This window comes from Mustela putorius, unplaced genomic scaffold (genome assembly GCF_011764305.1).
Source record: "Mustela putorius furo isolate JIRA1106 unplaced genomic scaffold, ASM1176430v1.1 tig00000145_pilon_pilon_pilon, whole genome shotgun sequence".
NCBI classification, from domain to species: domain Eukaryota; kingdom Metazoa; phylum Chordata; class Mammalia; order Carnivora; family Mustelidae; genus Mustela; species Mustela putorius.
The window spans coordinates 49,291,161-49,318,063 of record NW_025421294.1 but is presented as its reverse complement, the minus strand read 5'-3'; the positions used below and the strand labels follow the sequence as shown (position 1 = coordinate 49,318,063).

General features: G+C 40.7%; 1 protein-coding gene across 4 annotated transcripts in view; it reads right to left on the bottom strand.

The window, feature by feature from the left end:
* Positions 1 to 26,903, bottom strand: part of EBF1 (EBF transcription factor 1) — a 386,396-nt gene that overhangs the window by 347,518 nt on the left and 11,975 nt on the right. For all 4 annotated transcript variants that reach the window (XM_004737712.2, XM_004737713.2, XM_004737714.2 and 1 more), the window contains exons 5-6: positions 23,601 to 23,674; positions 13,624 to 13,692 (exon numbers count right to left, since the gene is read on the bottom strand). In XM_004737712.2, the coding sequence (XP_004737769.1) occupies positions 13,624 to 13,692; positions 23,601 to 23,674 (143 nt within the window). The remainder of the gene's footprint in view (positions 1 to 13,623; positions 13,693 to 23,600; positions 23,675 to 26,903) is intronic.

Sequence of the window (26,903 nt, the reverse complement as noted above, 5' to 3'; positions counted from 1 at the left end):
ATTTTTTAAAAATCTTTATGAAGCTGCTGAGTTTTTTAATCCTTCAAACCCTGATTTAATCAATGCTGCAGCCCCGAAAATAGTTTATCTTATAAAAATGCAACCTGAGTTCTAAAAACAAATCATTCTCCTAACTGCATGTCTACTGTGAATTTAAGTCTTTTATGTTTTTTTTTCTTCTTTGCAGGCTTCAAAAGTTATTTTGTACAGTCAACTAGTGAAAGTACTTTTTTCATTTCAAATTGAATTTAGTGCTGCTAGAGATTAACATGGAATGACAACAAACCAATTTCTACACGCAAGAAAGACAGCAAAATATATATGGAATATCACCTCATTCTTATTTTATAGGATGGCATAAAAGATGTTTGATAATAGCAGTTATCTCTGCCCTCCAATTGGTTCTATTAATGGGACCCACAACTTGGCTATCTACCTTTCATCTATCTACTGTACTTGTCAGATGAAAGATTATGTTGAAAGATGAGCTTAATTTTATTTTCTAGATTTAGAGAGGGTTAAAGCCACAGACACACACACACACACACACACACACACACACACCCCAGCCATCTATGAGAGAGCAATGGTAAACTAGATCTACAATATAATTACCATAGGAAGAAGTTTGAGCTATGCTTCTGCTAAATCCAAGTGTTCAGCAGAAGCAAAATTAAAGATGCAGGGTGGTTTTTTTTTTAAATTTTATTATTATTATCATCATCATCATATCGGCAAAATCACTCCTCACTCAACGTTTAATAAAGGGTGATAGACCAAACATTGCTGATTTGGGGCTTGGCGTAATGACCGACCTGAGCAAAGGTTTGTGTACAAAGTGGCTCCCCATTAAATGGGACTCTGTGGAACCAGCTGGTTCTCATTTTGAAACAACCAGTTTCTCTATCCCCAAGTGCTAAAGAAAATAATCCCTGCCATCTATGACTACACACTTTCACAGAGGCAGCAATGAGAATTTGATTGTGGAGATAATTAAAGTCATTCCTGGAACTTCCATGAAAAACGAAGTGGGGGGGGAGAGGTGGGTCGAAAGAAAGAATAGTCAATGATAGTGTTTGAAATTAAACTATGACAAATCATTCGGAGTGCAGAAGAGGGAGCTGGAGCCCCCCGCCCCTCACAGAATTTACTTGAACCAGCTCTGTTTTCTCCTCCACTCGGCTGCTCCAGGGGGAGGCCCGAGATGCCATTAGTCAGGGCCACAGCCCCCAGCGTCCAGCTTGGACACAGAAGAATTGAAACCCAGCCCAAGAAACTCCCTCTGGCTGATGACGCATCATGAGGAGATATTTCTTTTTTAAGTTTCAATCTTAAATAAAAGAGCCAGAGAGGAATCCATCTGGATTCTCCAACAGTCACCCTGGGTTGAGCCGAGATTGTTTTAACATGAAAAAAGAAGAGAAGGAAGAAGAAAAAGTCAGACAGTTGAAGGCATTCCTCTCAATCTCAGGGAGAGCTGGTTTTTGTTTTTGTTTTGTTTTGTTTTCTGTATAATGCCATGCTGTTCCGTAAGAACCCACGCTTAGATGGCCCGAATGACATTCAGCTGATCCTACAGTCCCTGCACGCCCGTAGATTTCATGGGCTTTGGGGGGAAAACGAAAATACATGTAATCTGTCTGTCTGCACTATCTGCCTTTAACAGGAAGGAGACATGGGGTCAATGAGGACGATCCGGGGCCTCTCAATTAATCTGATTAGTTCAGCACCTTGCTCTCATGAGTGGCACCTTATCTTGGAAATAGGGGAGAACTTCCTTCCTCCAGTAGACGCAGGACCCCCCCTAAAGCCATAACGATACAGCCTATCGAATGTGAGTGGCCTCTGCTTCTCCTCCCTCTTGCCAGCTAGCTCAGAGAGCCCAGCAGACGTGCTGCCTGATTGGATTTTGTGTCCTAAGGACAGGAGGCAAGCTCCCGTCTGCCCAGGTGGCCTTGGAGAAGGCTGGGAAAAGGGATGCCCTGTGGGCAACTTCAAGCCCCTTCTTTCAGAGTCAACCAGGCACATGATGGGATTGAGGTGGGGGACAAGGGGGTTGGGGGAGGGAGAGAGAGGAAGAGAGAGTGGGGGGGGGGGGGGGAAAAGAGAGAATTCATTAACCCTTCAATCACTGGAGTAACATGTCAATGTTACCTGCCTAAAAGAAAAAGGGGTCAATTCTTAAGTCTTCTAACATTATATAAAATGAAGACACCGCCAAAACGTGTTACCCTAATACTGACTTCACCTTTGATATAATCATGGGAATCAGAAAAATTGCCATACAAAAATAAAGCTTTCTCCCAAACTCTCTGAAATCAGCTTGTTTGTAAAGGATGCCCTACGTGTGTGTGTGAGTGTGTGTGTTTTAAGTGCACGTTATCGTGTGTACCAGACACAGTAGTTAACAGACTATATTCTTGAAAATGTGCTTTGTGAGAATGTCAACAGCAGGGTTTTTCACTTACTTGTCTGCTCTGTGATTTACTTGATCAATTAAATAGTTAGGCAACGAGGGGATTTGCATGGTAATCGTGTGAAGATTAACATTTTTAAGTGTAACAAATTTAATATTTTATCTTACATTTTCTGTTTCTCATCATTCTTTAATGGCAGTGCATTTTCACTTTATTGTGTAGTTATAACAAGCCTGTCTTTATGCAGAGCGATGAGACCACCAGCTTCAACAACCACATTTCGAGCTCCTTTCATCCTTTCTTTCCTTTCACAAAAACATACCCCAAGCACTCACTACCCGGCAGTGGGGCACTGTGCTGAGTGCTGGGGATGTAGCGGTGACCAGCGCACGCAAATCATGGCCCTCTGGGGCTTACAGTCTACCTCCTAAAGAGTTCACCTGCCTCAGCAATACCAGAGGGAACTAAAATTACAATTTCAGAGCTGGAAAGGATCTTAAAGAACTCTTCATTACAGCCCTTGTTTTAAAAATAACGTCCATCTTCTTTGAATATGATCTGTGTGTCAGGTACTATGCTAAGTACCCTCCATGAGGCTTCTACTTATTCCTCACCACAACCCTGTGCTAAGTACCCTCCATGTGCATGGACTTATTCCTCACCACAACCCTGTGAAATAAGAACTACTGTTCTTACCCTGATCTTACAGATGAAGACACTGAGGCTTCACAAAGTTCAGTGATCTGCCCCGCAGCCCTAGAGTCAGCAGTGGCAGAGGTGGGATTTGATCCGAGGTTCTCTTGACTCCACAGCTTGTGGTCTTAACCAGTGTGTAGACTACCTTGTAGGTTGTGATAAAGCCCCGAAGTTTGCCCAAGTTCAATACCACTGAGTAAAAGCTAAAAGGCATCTTCATTGCAGGGATATTTTTCCTCTGATTACGATCCCCATCTAAGATAGCAGTCTTCTATTTTTTTGTATTAATATATTCTTTGTTTACCATTAATATTCCAAATTATTGGTTTTTTTCCAACTCGGAGGCACTGAAAGCTGCATGAGGGCAGAAACAATGTGTATCTGATTCACAGTTACATCTCCAACCCTGAAAGCAGTGACTGGCATAGAGAAAACACTCAATGAATTCTTGTGGAAAGGAAAAAAAAAAAAATGAATGAATGACTCCTCATCCAAGAGGACTTAGTTACCATGATAAACTAAAGTAAGGCAATTCTGCTTAAAAGAAAGTCCCATGGCAATCACCACATTAGGAATAACAATCCAAAAAAAAAAAAAAAGGAATAACAATCCACACAAAATATATTAAGTTTGAATTGCAAGCACCTGATAATGACTTTAGGCACCCCGCTGTGGGCTAGCTATATTAACCCTCACAATGCTTCAAAACTGAAATGACTCTTCCCATTTTAAAGATGGGAAAGCTGAACCTTTCTGAACTTTCTGAACCATCTGAGGCTCAGGTACTGGTAAGCAGCAGTGAGGGAATCTGATCCTCAGCTAACGGAGTCCAGAACTGATGCCTGTGCCATCATACCCTGCCCTGTCCCAGATTTCTCTTTGCATTAGTGCCTGTTCCCCGCCCCCCCACCGTGAAACACACAATGTTTTATTCATCAAAAGAGATGAGGACATGAGAACTCAAATATTGTCCCAGCCATGGGCTCAACAATTTACAAGTCATATTATTATTATCTTTAATCCCAAAGTTATGAGATGAGGACATGAGAACTCAAATATTGTCCCAGCCATGGGCTCAACAATTTACAAGTCATATTATTATTATCTTTAATCCCAAAGTTAAGTGCCAAATCTCCTAAAGAAAAATTGTTTAAATGCAAAGGTTTAGATTAATGCATGGGACCAAGGATGAAGGATGGATACCAAGAAAAATAAGTGAAACTACATGAAATACTGAAAACAGATTTTTTTTTTAAACTAGACAATTGAGGAGGGGAAACAAATCAGGCTAAGCACTGAGAGAAGGGATTTCTAATCACTTACTTTTTGTCACTAATAAATTTCCTTGGGCTGGATGCCTCAGTTTACCCACTGTGAAATGGAGTTAACTTGTGCCCTCACATTTGTGCAAAAAGAACTCTCTGAAATATTATTCCATAAACATCCCTAAATCTTTCAAGTACCATTCAGATATAAGCAACTATGACACTCTTAATTGGTCAAGGATTTTGTTTTGTGTTACAATTCTTGTAGGCCAGGATTCAGAAGCAGGTCTCTAAGAGAATATAGGAACAGCCAGAATAGGTCATTCCCACTCCTACAACCACAGAAAGGACTCAATTTTTTAAAGATATTCTGAGGGACTCCTGGGTGGCTCAGTTGGTTAAGTGGCTGCCTTCAGCTCAGGTCATGATCCCAGCGTCCTGGGATAGAGTCCAACATCAGGCTCCTTACTCGGCACGGAGACTGCTTCTCCCTCTGCCTCTGCCTGCCACTCTGCTTGTGCTCACTCTTTCTCTCTCTCTCTGACAAATAAATAAATAAAATCTTTAAAAAAAAAAAAAGAAAATTTGATAGAAAAAAAAAAGATATTCTGAAATATACACCATTCATCTGAGATTATAATCTGGCTTTAAGAAAACACCGAAATTGTAGAGAAACAAGAGTTTGCGACATTGTAATAGTTTCAAACATAACTTTCTTTTCTAAAGAACTTTCTAATGAATACAAGAGACTTCTCATTTTTCATGTTTGTTTTTGTCTTTGTAAAGACTGTGTGTGTGTGTGTGTGTGTGTGTGTGTGTGCGCGCGCACGTACTTTGGGGTGTGAGGAAAATCAAACCTGATACAGGACGAAGGTTCTTCAAACTAACTTTACATTTTGTGAGGAAACTTCACCTTCACATCCAAGAGTACTAAAAATGGTGTTCTAAGACACTACTAACATCAGAATACCAATAAAAGGAAAGCATATTTGAAAATAGGAGAAAACTATTATTCCATAGAACAGCAATAAATGAGTTGCAAATAGGATGATTATCTAATATTCAGATAAAGTGGGGGGAAAAAAGCATTAGTCAGGGGCACCTGGGTGGGTCAGTGGGTTAAGCTTCTGCCTTCGGCTCAGGTCTCGATCTGAGGGTCCTGAGATGGAGCCCCACATCGAGCGCTCTGCTCAGCGGGGAGTCTACTTCCCCCTCTTTCTCTGCTTGCCTCTCTGCCTACTTGTGATCTCTGTCTGTCAAATAAATAAATAAAATCTTTTTAAAAAAAATTTAAAAAGCGTTAGTCAAATCATGGTTGCTCTGGAAAGACGGAGGAGGAAACAACTTCTGGCCATCTGAAAAGTTGTCAGCCTGAGGGGAGAGCACCATCCAGGGCAGGCAGAGTACTCAGGGCACTGGCAGCATCCAAGGCCATACGGAAAACCAGCAGCTAACGGTGGAACAAAATACCCTAACGTTTCCCTTTGCTCATTTCCAGTTCATCGATTAAGAAAGATGAGGAAAAGTTACTTCGATCCCGAAATGCCATGTTATGAGTATTCACACCCTCCAGTAGGGCCCATCTGGTCCACCCACCCCCCACACATCATACCAATATATGGTCAGTCGAGCAGCAAGTGAGCAAAAAGTTCTTGAAGGATTCTTGGTATTGATTAAAGGGCATTTTTTCTAAACCACTACAAACTTTCCATGAACCAAAATCTGAGACTCTCGCCAAAACTCTCTACAATGTGTACAGCGACCGTGTCCAAGTTAAAAATGCAATGTGCAATTTGATTGTTATTGTCTCTTTTTTCTCTGCCCTGGCACGGAAAGTGTTAAAGAAAACAATAAAAGAACAAGTAAGTGTACAGGGTAGGATTTACTGGCATTTACTTTTAATCTATGGTCCTTCACTCTGTAGCGTATCGGGCCTCTGTCAGTCCTTTTTCCTCCTTTATACTTCACGAGGAGCCCCCCATGCTGCTACTGAGAGACAGAGCCCAAGTGTCTATAAGCTTTTTGTCAGGTAAAAAGAGAAGAAAAAGGAAAGGAACAAGAGGAAAAGCAAAGCTAAGAGGCATCTATTAGATGTCACTAGGCTTTTGTATTCATGTCAATGATTCAGGATTAGAGTATTTGAAATAATCTTATTGAGAGGAATCAAAAGGCCCACCGAGTGAGAGCCTGCTCTGTAGCATATGGCAAAGGCACGAACAATATCTTATTAAAGATGTGTTGGCTAACACTATTACTTTATATTATATTACAAAACTATTGTGCCTCCAACAGTTAGCGGGATGGTATAGTTACCGAGTGCCATTTTGGAGGTTATTGTGTGGGATCAAGCTATATAATTTGCCAGCTTGTCTAGTTAAGTCTTTCCAAGTAGGGTTTGCAGGCAAGTTTGGAACTGAAACGAAGCACTTCACCTTCAAAAATAAAAATCCCCAAAGCACAGCGAAGACCACTCGGTTCCCACTGAAAGTAGAGTATATGTTACACGGATGAAACGCCGGTGGCATTCTTTTCCCCCTGAATCAGGTTCATTAAGTTTGCATCATTTACCATATGTGACCCCATCCCCCATTGAAAATATGCAGGGTTTTTTTTCTGGCTTGATTCCCCTCCCCATGAAGAACACACACACATACGCACACACACTCAGCTTCACACTTTAGCAGGATTAAGGCAATTAAAATTCTATTACAATAAGTACTGTAACATTAAAACCTTCATTTGCTTCTGGACAAAGGCTTGTAACTGGAGAGTTTGCAAGGAAGATTTATCTTCATCTACCCACACCTTTAAAGCCAGTAAGCTACCAAAAACAAACCTGTACTGTTCACCATATTTCATTGATTGCAACTGGAGTATTTAGGTCGCTGTTATATTGTCCAGAACAGGATAAAGTTACCCAGTTTGTAAAACGAGGGCTAGGGTGGGGGAGAAGAGAGAATGAGGAATTAGCACTCTATTTCAGATAATACTTCCCACCAGTTAAAATGACCAAAATACCATCTCTTTATATGAAGGAAACTCTAAATGGACTTTTTAAAATCTGGTCAGGTCTTCTTAGAGAGTTTAGTCAGGTCCCGGCTGTTAGAGAGGAGTGAGGGGAATTTATCAATGGAAAGTTGCCCTTGGGGAGGGTTTTGGGGTTTTTTTTTTTTTTTCATTCTAAGCAACTTCAGTTAGAAAAGTAAAAGCATATTTAATATAATGATATATTCTCATCACAAACTGACTATGCAAAGTTGCTAGATGACACACAGGGGACTTTGTACTGCTTTTCTGTATTTTTCCAAAACTGTCACAAAAGCAAAGTTATGAGGACATGGGATTAAAAACCCCCACCACAAGCATACACACACACACACACACACACACACACACACTGCTGATTCTCTGAAGCTTCGTTAAATACATTTCTTGGAAGTTGCTGCCATTACTTCCTTTACAGGAAAACCACTGTTGTTCATTATACAGTGTCTGCAGTAGTATTATACCATGTAAAAGTACTTTGCATTATGATATATTGTCAGCATATTTGAAATGCATGTTAATGCATCCTGGCTGTGTATTTGGGAATAGCTGATAGCAAATGGAATACAGACTGCTATTAGCTTATTGTATTTGCTATTTTCTTATCACGGTAGCAAACTGCACACAAATGTACACGGCTCATCTCATATTCAGAATGGTATTATCTGATATGTGATAAAATTTAGAGTGATACTCTCTCACATAAGTCTCATCGCTAATAATCACATAGGAATTCCCACTGAGAAAACAAATGTTTAAATACACTAGGGTTAATAAACAATCATAAATTCAGGCTCCATGTCAATGCTGGCTTCTCACGTTTGGAAAAATGCAAACCTCTCTATCCAACCGAGAAGACAGCAATTATCCTGCCTGGGGCAATTTTAAAGGGTGAAGTCCTCCTCCTTTTATTTTAACCGAGCATTCAAGGTTAAGAAATCAGATGGTATAAAGACTTATCAGAACTCCAAGAAATGCATTTCTACCTCTGCTAGTTCATGCCCCAGACAGCAGTTTGTGTATCTTACACTGCGATTATGTGCAGTGGTTGGCCCTTCTAAAAACTGGGTAGAGGCCAAAATAATAAGAGTTGAAGGGTCAAGGAAATGAAACTCTGAGGAAAAGCCTCATTTGCAACAAAGTATATGTTATGTTCACAGAGTTGAGGACTTGATAACACACCCCACCCAACTCTATGGGAATTCTAAAGTTTTACTGTTGTCTTCCCATTATATAAATATATTGGACCAATTTCATCAGGAAATTAAATGTCAATAAGACAATACTGGACTTTTCTAAAAAGTTCAGTCATAGTATTTAGACTTCTCCATTGAAGAACAGATCTTGAGAAAAATTTCTTCTCTGTACAACCCTGACATTGGCTTTTCATATGCTGTATGTCATGTAAATTCAACAGGTAAAATAAACATTGTATTATTTTCACTCCTGAACATTCTATTTAAGACAATAATCATAAAGCAAATCCAACTACTGTTCCTTAAATGAAAGTGATTGAGATATGGAAGATCTTTAGATAATCCTGGAAAAGACAAATACAGGCCTTTTTTTTTTTTTTTTTTTTCAGGACCCCCTTGGGTCAGTGTGGCCTGAAGAGCCATAATTCTAAACAAATTGAGTTTTTCATGTTATAAAATTCATGTATTTTTTTTAAAATGTATCACAAGGCTTACATCTCAAACATAGACCCAGGGATCTTATAAATGGAAAAGAAAAACAAATCTGTTAAAGTTATAATAAGCAAATCCAAAATGTTTAGAGATATATTAGTCAACAGGCTTTAAAAATCCATGTTTATAATACCAGCCGCGGAGGAACTCAAAACGTGCAGGCTACTCAAGCCCTGTTACATCTCAAACGGACTATGTCTAAATTCACATGAGAGAGGAAAACATAATCTGAGGAGGAATCTCACCCTTTCTTATTTCTATCTATTAAAAGAAAAAAATTCCACATGTTAACAACCCAGGATCCACAGTGCAAGGACATGAAAAATTAGGCACTTATTTTGTTCCTATACTTACTGGTCTATTTCATCAATCACACTGATCCTACATTGAAAAACCAAACAAACAAACAAATATTGAGCCGTACCCTATCCTGCCCTACCGGAAATAAGTACAGCTAATCTGGCCGAAAACTTCAGGGCTCTGTGCATAAAGGAATCCTATCGTATAACTCATATAATTTGGAGATAGGAATGTTTTTGTAGGACCATCTGTATTTGCCCGTATCATTGCTCAAAGATAGTTTAGTGAGTGAAGGATAGGAAAATAAAGAGTTTTGTGAAGCAAATCAAGAATGGACGGTAACCTTAACCAACCAGATACGGTATAACAGTCTGCACACTTACTATATTCAGTTCAAGTATTTATAAAGAAGTTTCTATGTAGAAAAGGGAAGATTTTTTTAATAGATTCAGAAAAACTGGGTTCCCAATTGACTACCCTGTATGACTTTTGTCATTACCATCTTTTCTGATTCTTACAAAGTAAACCTAATTAAGAACCTCCCTCATTAGTCTTCCAGAAAAATTAGCACAGCTTATGCTAATTACTCCTGCAAAATTTAATAAACTCATTGAAATGGGAATAGTCTAATGAGGTTTTATTTATTGAACTAAGATAACTCCAAGGAAAAAGGTTAGGACACAAGGATATCCAATGTGGTAATAAAACTACAATTTATTCAATTTCTAAACATGAATTTTATTGCAAACCTTTTAAATTCAAATATGAGTTACTGAGTGAATATGTTAAATCAATCTCCACCTTAATCTAATAACAGCAAGTCAGTTTTTGCTTTTTACTTTAACAATAATTACCACATTTACCTCAATGATAATGAAATTTGCTGTTATTAGTTCCTGGTCATCGGTTATTAAACATAACACACATGACTTTTTCCATGTCTATGCAGCCCAAATATCTGCATCGCTGGGCATATCCTGGTCTTTATAATTCTTAATCAAGCCATTTGGCATCAGGCCGAAATATAACCTGGCAGTCAACTCCACAGGCACACTTTCTACATTTACAGAAATCTTCTCTAAACTTTTTGGGAGTGACTTCACAAATTGTCACAAATGTAAAAAGAATTTGGGTCATATTTTTCTCACTTTGTGGCATGCTCTTATAAAAGAAGGAAGGCAAAAACCCACTTTCTAAATCACAACATGCAACTGCTGATTTTGTTAATTCCACCTTTTTGATAGAATATGCCAAGCTGATGTCCCCAAATCACTGGCAGCAAAAAATACAGCCAAAATTTAACACAGAAATAGCTTAGCCTGCACCATTGCCGTATGACCAGAAAACCTCTTCTATCTATCCTATAAATAGTTTTCCTGAATAACCACTGCTAAAAGTCCTTTGACTGATAAAAATAGCAGTGTTCTTCCAAAATCCGAAGGACAAGCCAAGGGAGCTAAAAATTATTGGTGCCCAAAAGGTGACTTCGTGTTAAAACTATGCTAAATCCTAACGCAGTGATTGCCTGTACCTCAAGCTCCATAATTGCATATTGTGTGCATCTTGTAAAAACAGTTACTGTTGCTACTGAATGCAGGCCCCATAACCTATTTTTGCAAAATATGCAGAGATTCACATCCATAAATCTGAAAGCAAATCAAACCCTAAGCACGTAACGCAGATATTATGCAATCGGTAATATAGAATCAAATTGGAAACTATGAAATTCAAACACGGTTGCCATCATTTTTTTTTTCCCTTTGCTGCAATTTTATGGAATTGAAAAATCTTTTCTATTTTGCCCTTCCTCGTGTGAGTTCTTTTCTTGTTGTTATTTTCTTCTCTTATTGTTAAAAATGAAAGTTTCACATATCAGCAGAGACAGGGTTGGAGATTTTAAAAACCTTTGGCAGACTCAAGGACAAATAAATTCTGAAAACTCGGATGCAAATAAAAATAGCTAAATGGGGTTTTGCATATCAGCTGGCATCACTGCTTGAAAAGACAGTTCATGGGAGACAGTGGCAATCGCCAGCAAATAAACATATGTTGAGGTTTCTGCAGATCCACTAGGTTTCAGCCGGTTTTAAAACACTCCTCTCTTAAGAGACCAACATTGGCTACACAGTTTTCTACTTTGTCAAACCAAAACGGGAAAAAATGAAAAGGAGAAATGTCATGAGTAATATCTCTCAAGCCACCAACAGTATAAAGTGCATACTTATTTTGCCTAAATTGTTTGAACTACCCCAGCCAAGGAAAGGTTTTAAGTACCCTACTGGGACAGATGCTAGGCGGCAACAATAGAAGGCACACTAATGCAATCCAGGTAACACAATCCTGTTTCAAAAACACGGGCCGGGCTAATTACAGCGCTGCTGAGTCAAGTTTCTTATGCCATCGCAACCCACAAGAACAGGTCAAAATCAAATGTTATTCAAACCACAGTCATATCAACCTTCCATATCAGAGTCACGGCTTAAAACCAAATGAAGAACTTAAAAGCTTAACCCATTCACAAGCAAAAGAAGTGTTTTCATTGCGGGTGGCAAGGTCCGGTGCTTGTCATCATCTACACCAAAAGAAACTGTGCGGCAGAACAGAATGCTGATAGTTTCAAAGTTTGGGGGACTATTTGGGCTGGTCCTTTGATCAGAACACTTTCTTTTTAACAGAAGCATTAAGAAAAACTTGCTGAAAATAACAAATGGTATTTCGAAGAGATGGCTTTAAATAAAACAAACAGCATAAAGGTTATATTTAGTTTTGACCTTTTTCATTTGAAGACTTCTCTTCCATTGCAGAAAAAAAGGAATTACTCGAATGGCCCGTCTGCTTGCGTAGATAAACATACTGTTCCAGCCCTACAGGTGGCATACGACCTCACTGCACACGAAACGTCCACGTGTATTAACTTTGAATCGAGTCTATTAATACTCAGTTATCAAGCAAAGGTGTATGTTTGGGGTGAACATCAGAGAGATACTTGGTTAAAATATCTGATTGAAATGTAAGCTTTCTAAAGCTAGTTGGCAATCAAAATTGGGTTGAAGCCTGGAGAATCACATGAATCAAAATCAACAAATCAATGTTTTGACATAAATTACGATGAAGCTTTTTCTGTTAACTGAAAAACAATAAAGTACCTTTACCCCAAAAGGTAAAGAATTGGGAACACAGATATATAGGAGTTTTTTTGTTTGGTTTGGTTTGGGGGGTGTTTGGGTTTTTTTTTTTTGTTTTTTTTTTTTTTTTTTGTAAAAATCATTGTTACCAACCCAAAGAGGAACTTTTGTTCAGCTGTTAATTTCCTCAACGAGGGATCAGTCAGTCTAATTTGCAAGACGCTTTTCCAGCTAGTAGAGGGTGCGAGCTCTTTCCCTAGCTGACAACTGACTATATCTATAAACCTTCCAGGCCATTTAACTCTCAATGAATAATGCTATGTAACAAATGGCTTATCATACATGTTTCCATACAATGAATTTCAATAATTAAAATGTAAAATGAATATTTGGAGTGCGACTTCGCATAATATGTGCACACACTGACTCCAAATTGCACCAAACAACTAAAACAGATTTATTGTTCTACAGTGATTTACTTGGCCATGTCAGATTAGTAATATGGATCTGTTTAAAAACACAATAATTAAGACAAGCAGGATAAATTAATCAACCTACAATACAGTAGGAGCTACCATCAAACGCCGGGAGATAACAGGAGAAAGTCTTGGTTCACAGATCTCTTTAAAACTGCTTTTATGCATAAATAAAACCTTAAAAATGTAGATGGATTACGTCCAACAGAACTACTGTAGCTAAAAGTGATAATGATTCAAACATTTTTCAAATAGAAGTTAAATATTTATAAGCACCCAACCACATTTCATAAATCACAAACTATTATTATTTTATTTCTGTAGCTTCCTGGCACAGCATGAGGATTGAGCCACAGAAAGTCAGGAAAGAAAAAAAACATTCCTTTAAGAGCATGAATCAGACAAAAAACCGAGGCAATCCAAGAACACGGGCCTCCAAAGAACATTCCATATGGTTTTCCCAGGAATCGCAAAAGCTCGACGCAGACTCGCCATGACCAACAGGCACATTTCGGCCACGTGCGTTCCCCACCCTGGCCCGTGAGCGACACAAGGCAGGTGTTTTATTATAATGAGGAATAAGAATCCAGTGAAAGTAGAGTGGTCCCTACCTGTCAATTATCACTGGATCTGAGGGAGTCTCATTTCGGTTGCCACAGCTCTTCTTGTCACAACAGCGGCTATGGAGCAAAAGCGAAAGGATTTAGTACAACCATTACAATGTAAAAATCATCATTTAGGCAGACAGAAGGCTCAAATTGCTGGGTTGCAAATGCTAGAATTACCACAAAGCCATACCTGGCAATCAACGGATCCCTGGGACAGAAAATTCTATGTGGGTCATCTATGGGTTAATGGCCAGGCTTAACCTCTCCCCGAACAAAGAAGGAGGGAGGAAGAGGGACTCTCCTGGAGCCCCGACTGACAGCCCTAAGATGGGGTCTCCCCATCACTGCCCGCCCTATTGAAGAGTTCACTGTGAAATGCATTATTATTACCTCTACCCAATGAGAATATTCAGGGTTGTGGGTGGCTCAAACGTTCTTCCCTCAAGATCACACTAATTGTGTGGAGCGCGTCAATAATGAGGTATGAGTGAGTTCTCCCCCTCCAGTCATTCTGTATTAAATGGATTCCTTTTTCTTCTCCTTTCCCTTTCAAGGGAGACGTTTCCTTCAACCTCAGCCTGCCCAAAATCCTAAAGCTGTAACTGTTTGCTTTTGAACCATTCTCATGAGAATAAAAGTACAACATAATAATGAAGACGAAGAAGAGGCGAGATAAAAGAAAGTGGAGATCCACATGTTGTCTGGCTTCTGTGTCCTGTGCTGGACACCATTTAAGTTTTCTGGACGTATTATGGACAGTTGATCCAAAGGCTAGCACAGAACTCACAATGGAGGCCCTTAATTAGGTTAGAGAAAAAGCAGCCTTGAGCAAGAAAAGCACCCACTATCAAAATCCCACCCCAGCTGTGACGAAAAGACTGTCCGTTTCTGTAAAACTGGGATGTGTCTGGGGGAGGGGAGCAGAATTAAGGTTTTTTGAAAATTACCCATGGTCAGTGGAAAACTATCCATCTGAGACTTGTTGGCAAATAAAATATGTGCACACTGGTCAGTCTACACCCAGGTGGACACTATAAACCTCGTGTTTGATCAGTCAAGGAAATGAGGAAGTTATCCAAGGGTTATACGTTACCACGTGCCACAAATAAAATATGCACTTTTCTCCCTCTTTCTTACACAGGCACGTGCATACACACACACGCACACACACACACACGCACACACACACACACACACACATTTTATTTAGTGAATCATAGGGCCTAAATTTAGAAAGCTGCTGGAGAGAACCAAACATTGAATTGAATTTCATTTTCAGGACCCAGAAATATACTCCTGGATAGAGAGCCTTTCACCAAAGTTGGGAAGTCTCTTTCCTAACTATATATCTGAGAAGAGAATCAGCTTCCAAATTTGGTGTTAATTCTCTTTGTCTCTCATATCTTCGGAATGCAGTAGTTAAGAACCGTATCTCCTTTGTCAAAGCCCCAGATGAAGTTCACTCCATCTACCTTTTGGCCTTTCCCCTTCTGATTCAAAGAGGACTATTTTCTTTTAGGCTTACATTTAAAATACCAGGACTATGGGGGCTAGAAAGCCCAAAGTCTCCCAGTGCCCACGAAACAGAGGAGGAAACAAGGGAATGAGAAACGCAGTCATCGGAATGCTTGCAAAAAAAAATAATAATTTAATAATGAAACTCCATCATCCCTTAACTCTAATCCCCTACACGTACACTTCAAAGGCCTGCCAGAAGACAGCACGGTGGTTAACAACTCTGGCTCCAAAATCAGACAGAGCTACCTGTGCCACCTTAAGCAAGGTATTCCACCCCACAGAAACTTCATTTCCTCATCTGTATGAGGGGACAACCACGGTGTCCACCTCTAATGAGCAGGGTGCAGATTCAGTGCAGTCAGGGTATAAAGCTGGGCTCTGCGACTGGTCCTGCTAAGTGCTGCATGAAGGCCATCACCACTCCTTGCTCCTGCCTCCTCTGACCTCCTCTTCCTCCGAACCTGAGCAAAGCTGCTCCCCAGCTGCCCCAGAAGCAGCAGGTCTCCAACAGCTGCCTATCAACACATCCCACGTCCTCTTTACCCAGGGACAAAACCAGCGGATGGGAAGGCCCAGTTCTCCTCATCATTTTCCATTCCCCCCCACTTCTTTTCTCAAACAGTGAGTGGGCCATGCAGGTTCCCAATGGTGGAACCCTCACCAGGTCCTGCCCAGACTCAGTGTCCTCCAGGGGCTCGACCCCCCCCAGGGATGGCTGCTTCCAAGTAGAATCTGCATGTCCTGCCTGTCTCTCTCTCTCCTCACGGCCATCACCCCAATCCACGTCGCTTCCACTCTTCGCTTGGACTTCTGCAGTAGCCTCCCATCCAGCCCTGCTGCCTCCACTCTTTACTTCCTAAGACAGCCAGAAGGCTCTTTTCAAAATGTCAATGGGACTGTATCACTTCGCTGCCTAAGACCTCTTAATGGCTTCCCAGTGCACTCAGAATAGATCTATGGTGAGCCATGATGCCAGACTACTGCCCAGCCTCCTGTCACTCTCCTCTGACCTGTGACGCTCCAAACGCACTGGCCAGTTTCAGTCTCCTGATCTGCCTCGCTCAGTCTGACCTTGGGCCCAGGCGTCTCTGCCTGGACGGTTCCTCCTCCAGCCCCTCCTTGGTTAGCCAGCCTCTACTCCCTGCTCAGGCCTCAGCCTCTACGCTCCCTCTCCAGAGAGGCTGGCCCTGACCCCCTTGAGGTTCCTTCTGTTTTTTTTTTTTTTTCTTTCAGGACATGTAACACAATGTAAATGATATTCTTACACGAATGTTTATTTGGTGACTCTCTCTCCTCTTACCCTGCTCTCCCACGAATCTGTATGCTCTGTAAAGGAAGAACCTGTCCATTTTGTTCACCTAATGAGTAGTGTAAGGACTGAAATAGAATGGAGAAGCTCAAATATTGATTGATTGATTGATCGATCGGATGACTTCAAGAATGATGTAATGTACTGGGGGAAATACGATCCAAGGAAATGGGAAGGCGACAGATAGGGGAAGCCAAGCCGACCCTCAGATCAGGCACGGCTGACGCTGACGGAAGGAAGGTTCCCTCCCACCCCACCCTTGTCCAAATCACCCCCCCCCCAAGCAAGTGCCACACTAAGCCTGAGATCTGTCCTTTGACTTAAGCACTGTCTTTCTTCATCCCCTTAAAATAAAAATGCCCTTGAGCACAGCCAGATGAGTTGAAGCACAGCATAAAGGAGAACCACTTCTCTCTGCTGGGCCCCCAAGGGACCCAGGGGAAAAGGCAGATGTGAAGAACAGAAGTGTAGAAGGAAAGACAGAACAGGAATAAAGGAGGTAATGAAGGAAAGAGGAGAAAACAAAATAAAGGGGCTGAAGGTCGCTTACCATCAAAAAAAAAAAAAAAAAAAGCCCTTTATGTAAAGTATAAAAAATGGCCTCCCCACAGGTTTCTTGTCTGGGGGGTGGGGGTTGGGGGTCATGCCACCGCCTCACACAGTCATCATTCCTGAACTGGGACTCTTGGGCTCTGTTCCGCACCTGGAGCAGTGACAAGATAGCATCTACAGGATGAGCCCTACTTTAAAGAGCTATAGATATGCACATATGTGTGTGCACACATCTACATGCATGTGTGTGTGTGCGCATGGTCATACGGAATGATGTACAGCATTAAAAAGGATGAAGATGGGTCTTTACACATTCTCATGGGAAGAAGTCTAAATCAAATTAGGAATCAAGAAAGCCAAGCTGCTGAATAGTGTATATGGTACGGTCTTATCTCTGGGAGGAAAAAAAAAATGAAAGCGTAAGAGAGAGAGTGGGAGGAGGAGGAAGAGAGAATTGGGTACGAGCCAGTTCACCCCTCACTCCACTCAAATCTCTACACAAAGTCGCCACCTTAAAGAGCCCTTCCTTGGAGAACTGCCCCAGAGCCCTCCGTCAGCCTGTCTCACTTTTCTCCCTAGCACTCATCGCATCCTATTTTATATTCATTTTCTTCTATGTTGTCTGCCTCTCCATGAGGACAGGCTCTTGGACCCTTTTGTTCCAGACTGCAGCTAGAACGGAGCCCAGGGCACGGTAGACCCTCAAGAAATAGGTTTTTGAATAAATGAATAGAAACTTCCAAGAAGGGACCTGTAGGGAGTGGAACAGGAAGTGGGAAGGAATGGAGGGGTATACATTTCATTTCCATCCTTCTGTAGTCTTCTGCTCTGTGCGGCAATACTACTTTCCCATTCGAAAACTGAAAATCAACCTTAAATTGGGGAGCAAATGTCTTCCTTTGGACCGAACTGACATCTACCCACCCCCTCTTCCTACTTCTGAGCCCAGAGCCAAGCGGAGCAGGAACCAGCCCTTCTTCCCCATCACGGTCTTTCCTCACCCTTCTCTTTCACCTCTTCTCTAAACCTAGCTGCCTTCTAGTTCCTTCTGCTGAACTCGGAAGGACCAAGAAAGGTAGGCCCCACCTCCTCCACCACACACAAGACAGGCATTCACCAAAAAGGACAGGATGAAGGGAAAACAGATTCGCTTAGGTTGAAGGCAGAAGAGCACTCAGGCTAAACCAGCACCGCACCTGGGACCACAGACGTGAGAGCATTTTAAGGGATAAGTTACTGTGTTCATGAAAGAAATCACAGTGACAATTATGCCCTCATCGCTTATCTTCATCCACTGAAAACTGTTTCGTAGGTTCTTATTATACCAGGCACAGCCCTGGCCTTTGAGCCCCAGAGTGGGCACGTATCAGGGGCCTTGGGGTTTCCTGACTGGCTTGGTCACAGAGCCAGAAACCCACGATTTCACATCCTTCTCAACCTGTAACTCAAGTGACAGGAGAGCATGTTGGAGTGGGTAAAAGGAGTGGGTCCCCAGCACTCGGTATCTTACAAACACTTTGGACTCAAGACAGCATCCCTTTCCCTAGCAAGAGCATGCATCTCCCAGATAATTCCACACACCCAGGGAAAAGTGAACATATGAGTGTCCTCCTTAGCAGCCTGACACGGGGGCTTATCTCCCGTGAGCTGACACACAGCTTCCTAATCCAGGGCAAGCAATGCTTATGTGCTTCCCTTCCCAGTCATGGGACCTGCAGATCTTCATGACAGGGACGTGGAATCTCTTCCTAGAAGCAGAGGCTCTCTCAACTGGGGAAAAGCATCCCCTCAATTTCTAAACTTCACTGCAGAAAACAAGATTATCTTTCCTGTTTAGCCCAACTGGCTATGGAATGAAATACACGAATTATCTGAATAGTCTGACTAGTGATAAGTTTACTCCTTCCCTTAGTTTACAAGCACTGTCAAGTTGTCCCACTTTCTTAAAAAAAAAAAAAAGGGGGCGGGGGGAGGCGCCTGGAAGGCTCCGTTGTTACACATCTGCCTCCAGCTCAGGTCATGATTCCGGGGTCCTGGGATCGAGCCCCACAACCGGCTCCTTGCTTGGCCGGGAGCCTGCTTTTCCCTTTCCCCTTGCTCTCTCTCTCTCTCGCAAATAAATAAATAAAATCTTTAAAAAAAACAAACAAACAACAAAAAAAACCTCCTTTTCTCTTGAGTTAGTTTCTTCACTGCCCACTTTTCTCTTTGCCAGAGTCACCACCATTCCTTGCCACCTAATCCCATAAAATCTGGTTTCCAGGCCTCAGCACTCACTTGAATGTCCTCTCTCAAAGTTCACCAGTGACTTTCTGGTGTTTTTCTCTCTTCAAGTCCACCTGGGTCTTCCCAGGACTTATCATGAGGATGGCCCCCTATCTTGGAAACACCTCCTTTTATTTCGATGCCCTGTATGCTCAAGGTTCTTTCTTCTAATTCTGGAACATACTCTCCCTCCTGGCTAAATATGACCCCTCCCCAAGCACGTATCCATAGTCTCCCACCTTTTCCAATCCCATGGAAGCCCATAGCTTCGACTCCTCCTCTGGGAAAAGACATTTCTGATGCCCATTATCTTTGCCCTGACTCTCTTCCCAGCTCCAGGCCTTAGCCCACCTACCTGCAACCCTGTCTTCCCACAGAAATCCCGCCAGACCACCAACAAATGGGCGCACACACTTCTTCCTACACTCTCTAGAATTCCTGTCCTCTCCCACCCTCCCCGTTCCTGTGGCCACCGCCCACCTTCGGGTATGGCCTCCCTTCTCTGACTAGCCCCAGTCCTTTGCTTCACCCCTCATCACAGACAGCCAGTCTGGTCATCTGCTGACAGGTGCCCTCTCCCAGGCTAACCTATAACCTCTCCTACTTCAGGACCAGTCCCTTGGCTCTGTGTTCCACAGTGCTTTTGCACACAGTAGGTGCTACAAGAATGAATGAATATATCCTTAACCACCATACCTCCAATGAACAAAGTGTGTTAATGCTGTAGGAGGCACTTCACTTCCCTCCAATGTTCTCTTATCATCTGAGCAGCTATGTACCAGGTACTTAGCTAGACACGGCAGACGTAGCTGTTACTAGAACTACTACTTCTGTTTCCACTGGTGTTACTACAAATACTACTGCTCTTCCTATCACGAATAACAATAGACACTTGGTACGTACCATGTGTCAGGCACCGTGATAAGTATTTATGGGGATCATAGCATTTAATCTTAACAATTACCCTATGAGAGAAGTAACATTTCCCCCCACTTCACACATGGGACAACTAAAGCAGAGACGAAAGCTGAGTGACTTCTCTGCCTTCAAGGAGCTCTTTGTTCAGCAAAGCAGGACAGGACCTGGACACACAGTTACAACGTGCCAACTGTTATGTAGGAAAAGCATGGGATATAATAGGAGTGCATAACCAGGAGACAGAACTCAGGCCAAGGGCCATGGACACTTAAAAACTATGCTTAAGTAGAAATCTGAAGGACAAAATCAGAACAAGCCAGCAAAAGAGGAAGAAAGAACAGACTATTTCAAGAGGTTGCCCTGCGCTTGCCCTGGGAACTCATGGTCCCACAAGAGGCTGGGCACTGGTAATAGAAAAAAATGTTTTCCTAAACAGAGCACCCATCCCCTGCAACCGTCCTGTGCACTGGAAAGGGAGAAAATTGACTTTGGCCTGCTTGGGGGGGTTGGGGACTAGGGCTCCCCTACCAAGCATAGGTCCTATTTTCCATTTACATTTAAACATAGGACGCAGTATAATCAAATCCCTATGGACTCCCGCTTTAAAAAATCCTTGGGGTGGCATATTTTTTAAAGAACTTAACCACTAAGTATTAGCAAAATATAATGATAATCTGTATGGTAGATCCCAATTCACCAAAAATGCAGAAACCTTCTCAGAATTCCACAAAAAGAGTTGTACACCATCAAGTCAAAGAGATTTTACCTCAAAGAGAGACAGTAAGTACAATCCAATGGTCATAAGTCCTTTAGCCAGCTCAAGCAATGGGGTTACCCTCTCAACAGAACAAAATAATTTTTTTTTTTTAAATTTGCAACCAACTGAGACACAGCCCCCTGGTGTTTTTCAGATTTTTTTTTTCTTTTTCTTTTTCCGTTGCCTGCAACAAAACAGAATCATCCAAGCCCTTTCTTGTCGATCTAAATTCTCTGTGTCTCCTTTACCATAGCTCCAATGTACTATAAATATACAGCTTTTGTGACATAAATGCAAAGTTTTATTGTGCCGTTAGCCTTGATAGAAGGCACTGCAGAAAGTTGTTTAGAAATTAAATATCTAAAACAAGCTATTTTAAAATCCAGGGCCCTCACTATTTCATGTCTGCAATGAAGAAATTTCATCTTGGGGAGAGCAAGCTGTCTTTCACACCATATGGCTAATGGTGGTGCATAGCAATTAGCCAGGCTGATTAATGGTGAACAGACTCTAATTTTATGCTTATAATTGAGCCTGCATTTGCACCCCTGGTGCAAATTCAGCACATCCCAACTTCCACTTACAACAGGCAAGAAATCGAGAGAAATAGGATGGTGAGGAAAGTGAGAATTTTTTTCCAGAAGCCCCCTAAAGAGCATCAGATTTGCAATTTAAAAGACTGTTAGCCACACAATAGATGACAGGTTTGTGTAATAGGGTCATGGCGGCCTGGTAAACAAACAGTACCCCTTACACATCTACAGGCAGCCAGGAAAACCGTAATCTGTAACATTAGCAGGATGACATTTTGAATATGGCTTTTCCCTCTTAGCCACACAGTACAAACATCATCATTTGCCTTCAGTGGCTTGAGAATTTTATTTTTGCTATTTTTATGTTTCTGAAAAATAGAAAGAACGTCAGCAGTAAAGAACACCAACCGGCATAATAAAATACTTTGGACCAATGAATTTTAAAAACAAGAAAAAATATAAACTGCGTTAATAGGGGGTAGGCTTATGTGTGAAAGGCATAATATATCTTTAAGTATTTCAAGAGTAGAATTATTTCTAGCAGAGTCCAAACATGTACAGATATGAGATGCAAATCTATGATACATAGACATTAGTTGGCCTATTGTTCGAGATCCATCTTCCTGCCTGTCCCCTATTTGCTAGAATCCCATGTAATAGAACATGGAAAATTCATTCTAATGACATGTTAATTGCAGGAAGCTAAAATAAGAGATATGATCAGAAAAATAATAATACAAAGGAGGTCTTTTTTTAATGCTTTTCAAAATGATTTTATCCATTTAATTCTGGAAAGTACAACTCAGCTTTAATGGTCTAATCATTGTATACAGTACACTAATTTTTGTCTAATAATATCTTCCAAGAAACTGATGACTGTATTTTCTGTTTCAAAGGTAAGGAAAGGCTACCTGTTTGTGGGATAATTACCAAGATTTACAAATTGCTGAAGTGAAACCTGTGAAACTCCTGAGGAATTTAGAATACTCTATTAAAAGTACGCTTTTTAAAAAGGAAGAAAAAAGAAAATTGTATAGGCATACATAATTATAGATATAGAAGTTAATATTTGAGATTTCCCAAAGAAAACACATTAAGCCCTTTTTATTTTATTCCCACCTGTGGAATTTAAAGATTGTTTTACCCACAAGTCCGGGAGCAGCAGATAAAGCCCACGCACGGAGAAGTGGCAGGGGAAGCCTAAAACAACTGGTCAGTAATAGTCAGGAGCCAAGCCTGCTTTGTGCCAGGGAAAGCCTGCATGGCTAACAAAGCAATTAGTAGCCTTTTCCTGATGCATAGTGGCATCTTCATGCTTTATCCAATTACTCAGAATATATCAGGTGTTATTCTAGAAAGAATAAGAATCCTACACTGCAAGTTTAAAGGCTGTCCTCTGGCCTACTCTTTCACACGTGGAGGACTGGCTGGGGCCATGAAAGAGAATTTGGTTTGCTGGCTTGGTTTCCAATGTGGCTTGCGTCTGATTACAGGCAAAATAAATACACTCGTTTGTGGATGAGATGAATTTTTATAACTTTCAGGTGTAGACATTTTCCATCCTTCCAAAAGCTCACTGCTATGGAGAAACATTAGCTACATCGTCACAATTACATACAGGATAACTAAGATTGAGAGATCAGAGGCAAGGGAAGGGGGAAACCCATGATCAATTTAAGGAGGAATAATGCCTTTGTACCGATGGTCACATTTTTAAGTGGCAGAATTAAAAAGGGGAACTATAACATTCTCATCTTATCCAGAGGCTTCTGTTGACATCAGTAGAACTCTTACTCATTTTACTAGCAATGTAGTTGAGCGCATACATTAACACTAAAAGGATATATTGTATTTTATTCGATTGAAAGGAAGAAGGGGAGGGCTCTGTTTTGTGGCCATTAGAAGTGTAATATCAAAATGGAAATGTTTGTCTTTCAGGATGAAATCTAATAAATAATCAAGAACCACTGAGATGTCTGTGAGCCTTACTACCAAATACTCCTTTTTAGATTATCTAATAGAAGTAAGATAAATACATACCCAACAATCGATCTGAGCTCACCTGGCTTTGAAATATAAATTCACCTTCTCTTTGCTAATTAAAGGAAGAGAGCAAGGTATTTCTTACCTGCACATGATCTCGTGTGTGAGCAAGACTCGGCACATTTCTGGGTTCTTGTCTTGGCCTTCATACACTATGGCCTGCAAACAAAGGCATGATTTGAGCTAAAAATGAAACCAAGTACCAGAGAACAAATTCTCGCAATTGAGGGCTTGAGCACTTCAATATCACTGAGGCCCAGTTAGCTCTTGGGAGCCCAAGACCTCACGGAGCTGACTGCTTTGAGATACATTGTTAAGGATCAACCCAAATCAGATAGAGGGCATATGCTCCTCTCTGTCCCATCAACCACATTCTTATGACACACACCTTTGGATCAGTGTGTGAGATGAACTTCTGTTGTCAAGACAACCACAATTCTCCTTTCAATTCAGAATAACATGAATCTAATCAATGAGGAGGAAAAACCCAGAAGGTTTAGCAGATTCAGATGCTAGTGATTTAAAATATAGAAAAGCACGTGGATCTGACTTTTAAATATGCATTCGTCACTTCATTTTACTACTTCCAGCCCCAACATTTAGTGTTCTAGAGATGAGTAGCAGAAAACAAGTGGGGATATGCTTAATGAGTCCGTTCACTAACTGTGTCTTCTTTGAGATGATTCATCAATCAGGGAAAATCCTTCCTCCCGCCTACAGGCTGAAAACATGTGCTCTCCAGTGTGTACACCCACCCAAACAGTAATACGCGCCGGCATATGCTGTGTGTGTGGGCTTAAGCCATAGAGTTATCTCCCTAAACTGAGAAGAATTACATGTGACTCCCAAAATTTGGACTCCGAACCACCTCATCAGCCAATACGCCTTTGTCTGTTGTCAGTAATGTGCATACAAACATTTTGCTTAAAATCACCCTGAAGTTTCCCTGAGACCGCAGCTTCCTGGGAAATCGACTCGTTAATACCTGGGCCAAAGAAAAACACAGCCATTGGCGGAGCAGTGCTCTACCTCAGGATACATTTTAACTAACTTAACACAGTATCACTGCATAATACAAACACAGCTTCAAATTATTAATAAAATTATTTTCACACATTCAGATAACTCAATTTCTTGGTGACAAAACTATTTAAATAAACCAGAGACTATCCTTATGTAGTACACAGAAATGCTGCAGTAACTAACTTGTACTTGGCTCTAATGTGCTTTGTTTATAAACCTGGGACTTTTAGAACCTGTAAAGGATCAAGACAGCTTAAGACACAGTGTGTACAGACCCTAGGGCAGGCTCTAGGTATGAGAACTAATTCCATTACAGAACAAAAATTGCAACAAATAAAAACATGATGTAAAGTACTTGAATAAGGAGAAAACCTTTCCCTACCACAGGCCCTTCAAAACCATTTTTTATGGTTAGCCTTCCATAACTCTGTATTTTTTAAAGTTTTATTTTGACACAGTTTTAGACTTATAGAAAAGTTGCAAGACTATATAAAAAATTACAAGAGAGTCTTTAAACACATTCCTCAAATGTTTACACTTTACTAAATCTGCTTATTCTTTTCCATTTTTTCCTGAACCATTTTTAAGTGAACTGCAGACATACTCTAAATATTTCAGCATGTATTTCCTTAAAACAAAGAATTCTCTTCCTTAACCACAGAACAATTATCTGAATTAGAAAAGTAGCACTATACAATAATCTAATCTACAGACTTTATTAAAATTCACCAATTACCCAATAATGTCCTTCACAGCAAAAAATAAATAAATAAACAAAAATTCCATAAATCCAGTATCAATCATTGCATTCAGTCATCATGTCTCCTTTAATACAGAACATTCCTGAGTCTGTAGTTCATGATATTGACATTGTTAAAGAATACAAGCCAATTCTTTTGTAGAATATCTTCAGTTTGGGTTTGTCTGATGTTTCCTTGGACTTAAACAGAAGTTACACAATTCAGGGCCAGAATACCACAGATGTGATTCTGAGTTCTTCTCAGTGTATCAAATCTCACTGTCAGCTACATCCACTACAGGCTGTAAGCTCTGACCATTTGGTTAAGGTGGTGCCTGCCATCCACCAGAGATCATCAGCCAGATCTCCCCCCTGTGAAGTTTCTACTTTACTTTATGTAATTCATAACTCTCCTATGGAGAAATAATCTGCATTATAGTAATATCATATTATCCCTAAAATTTTCATCCACTAGTTTTAGCCTACACAGATGATTCTTTCCTTTATTCTTAAAAGACCTTTTCAAATACCCAAGACATTGCTTTATTCAAGAAAATGTTTTGAGTAAATCAAAAACATTTTGAAAACCAAAAATTATATCTGTCTGCTTTATTTATTGAGATCACTGCTGAAATCAAAGGAACATTGTAAGTAACAGATTAGGTCCCAAATATGGTGCTAAAAAATTCTAATCATGCATGTTTGTCATATCCTATTATCACTACATGTTTGGGACATTCTCTTAATATCCCTGATAACCTCTGTTTCAACTCCACTTTTTTGTCGTGCTAAACTAATACAAGTAATGTGGTAAATATATTCATAGATATTGGTAGGGTTTTCTTTCCCATAAAAAAATAAGTGTTTTGTTTTGTTTGTTTTTTTAAGAGGAATGTGTATCAGTTACATCAGGACTTCTCACTCTGATTGTTTCTAGGTGATATTATTTTTGTTGAGGCTGCTGGTTCCACCAAAATAAGTGGATCCATGATGATAGTCAATAAAGATATGTCACAATGCAGATATTCTCACGACTCCCCTAAATAGGAGATGATCCAAGGATGCCCAGGGATCCCAAGCTTTTATCTTTAGTCACCACATATCATTTGTGGAAGGCCCAGGGCCTCTGTAACAGATCTCTTCACCAAATGCCAAACTGCCCCTTCGCTCAGGCAGCAGTCAAAAGGAAGACTCCTTCTCTAAATCAAGCACAGAAAAATAAAAGCATGAGTTTGGATTTGCTCAGAAATAGTTAGGAATTCTGGAGAGAAGTGAATGCCTAAAGTTTCTGCTGTCCCTCTTTTTGAGGCCCCACAATACTTTTTAGCACATACACACAGAGAAAGAAGGGCTATTTCTGTGACTTCTAAAATAAAAGCAAGAGAACCCGGGAATCATTTATCTCTCCTATGAAGTAGAACTAAAATCTTGGGAGTATAGTAAGCTAGAACCTCAGTGTAACTGAATCAGCTCCAGAGTAGACCTTGGTCACAGGCAGATCTACCTCCAACCTCACCTATGCAGTATTTGTTACTGAAAAGCCTGCTTAAAACACAGACACACACACACACACACACACACACACACACACAAAAGATATGGGCCAAGAAATCAACAGTCTGTTGA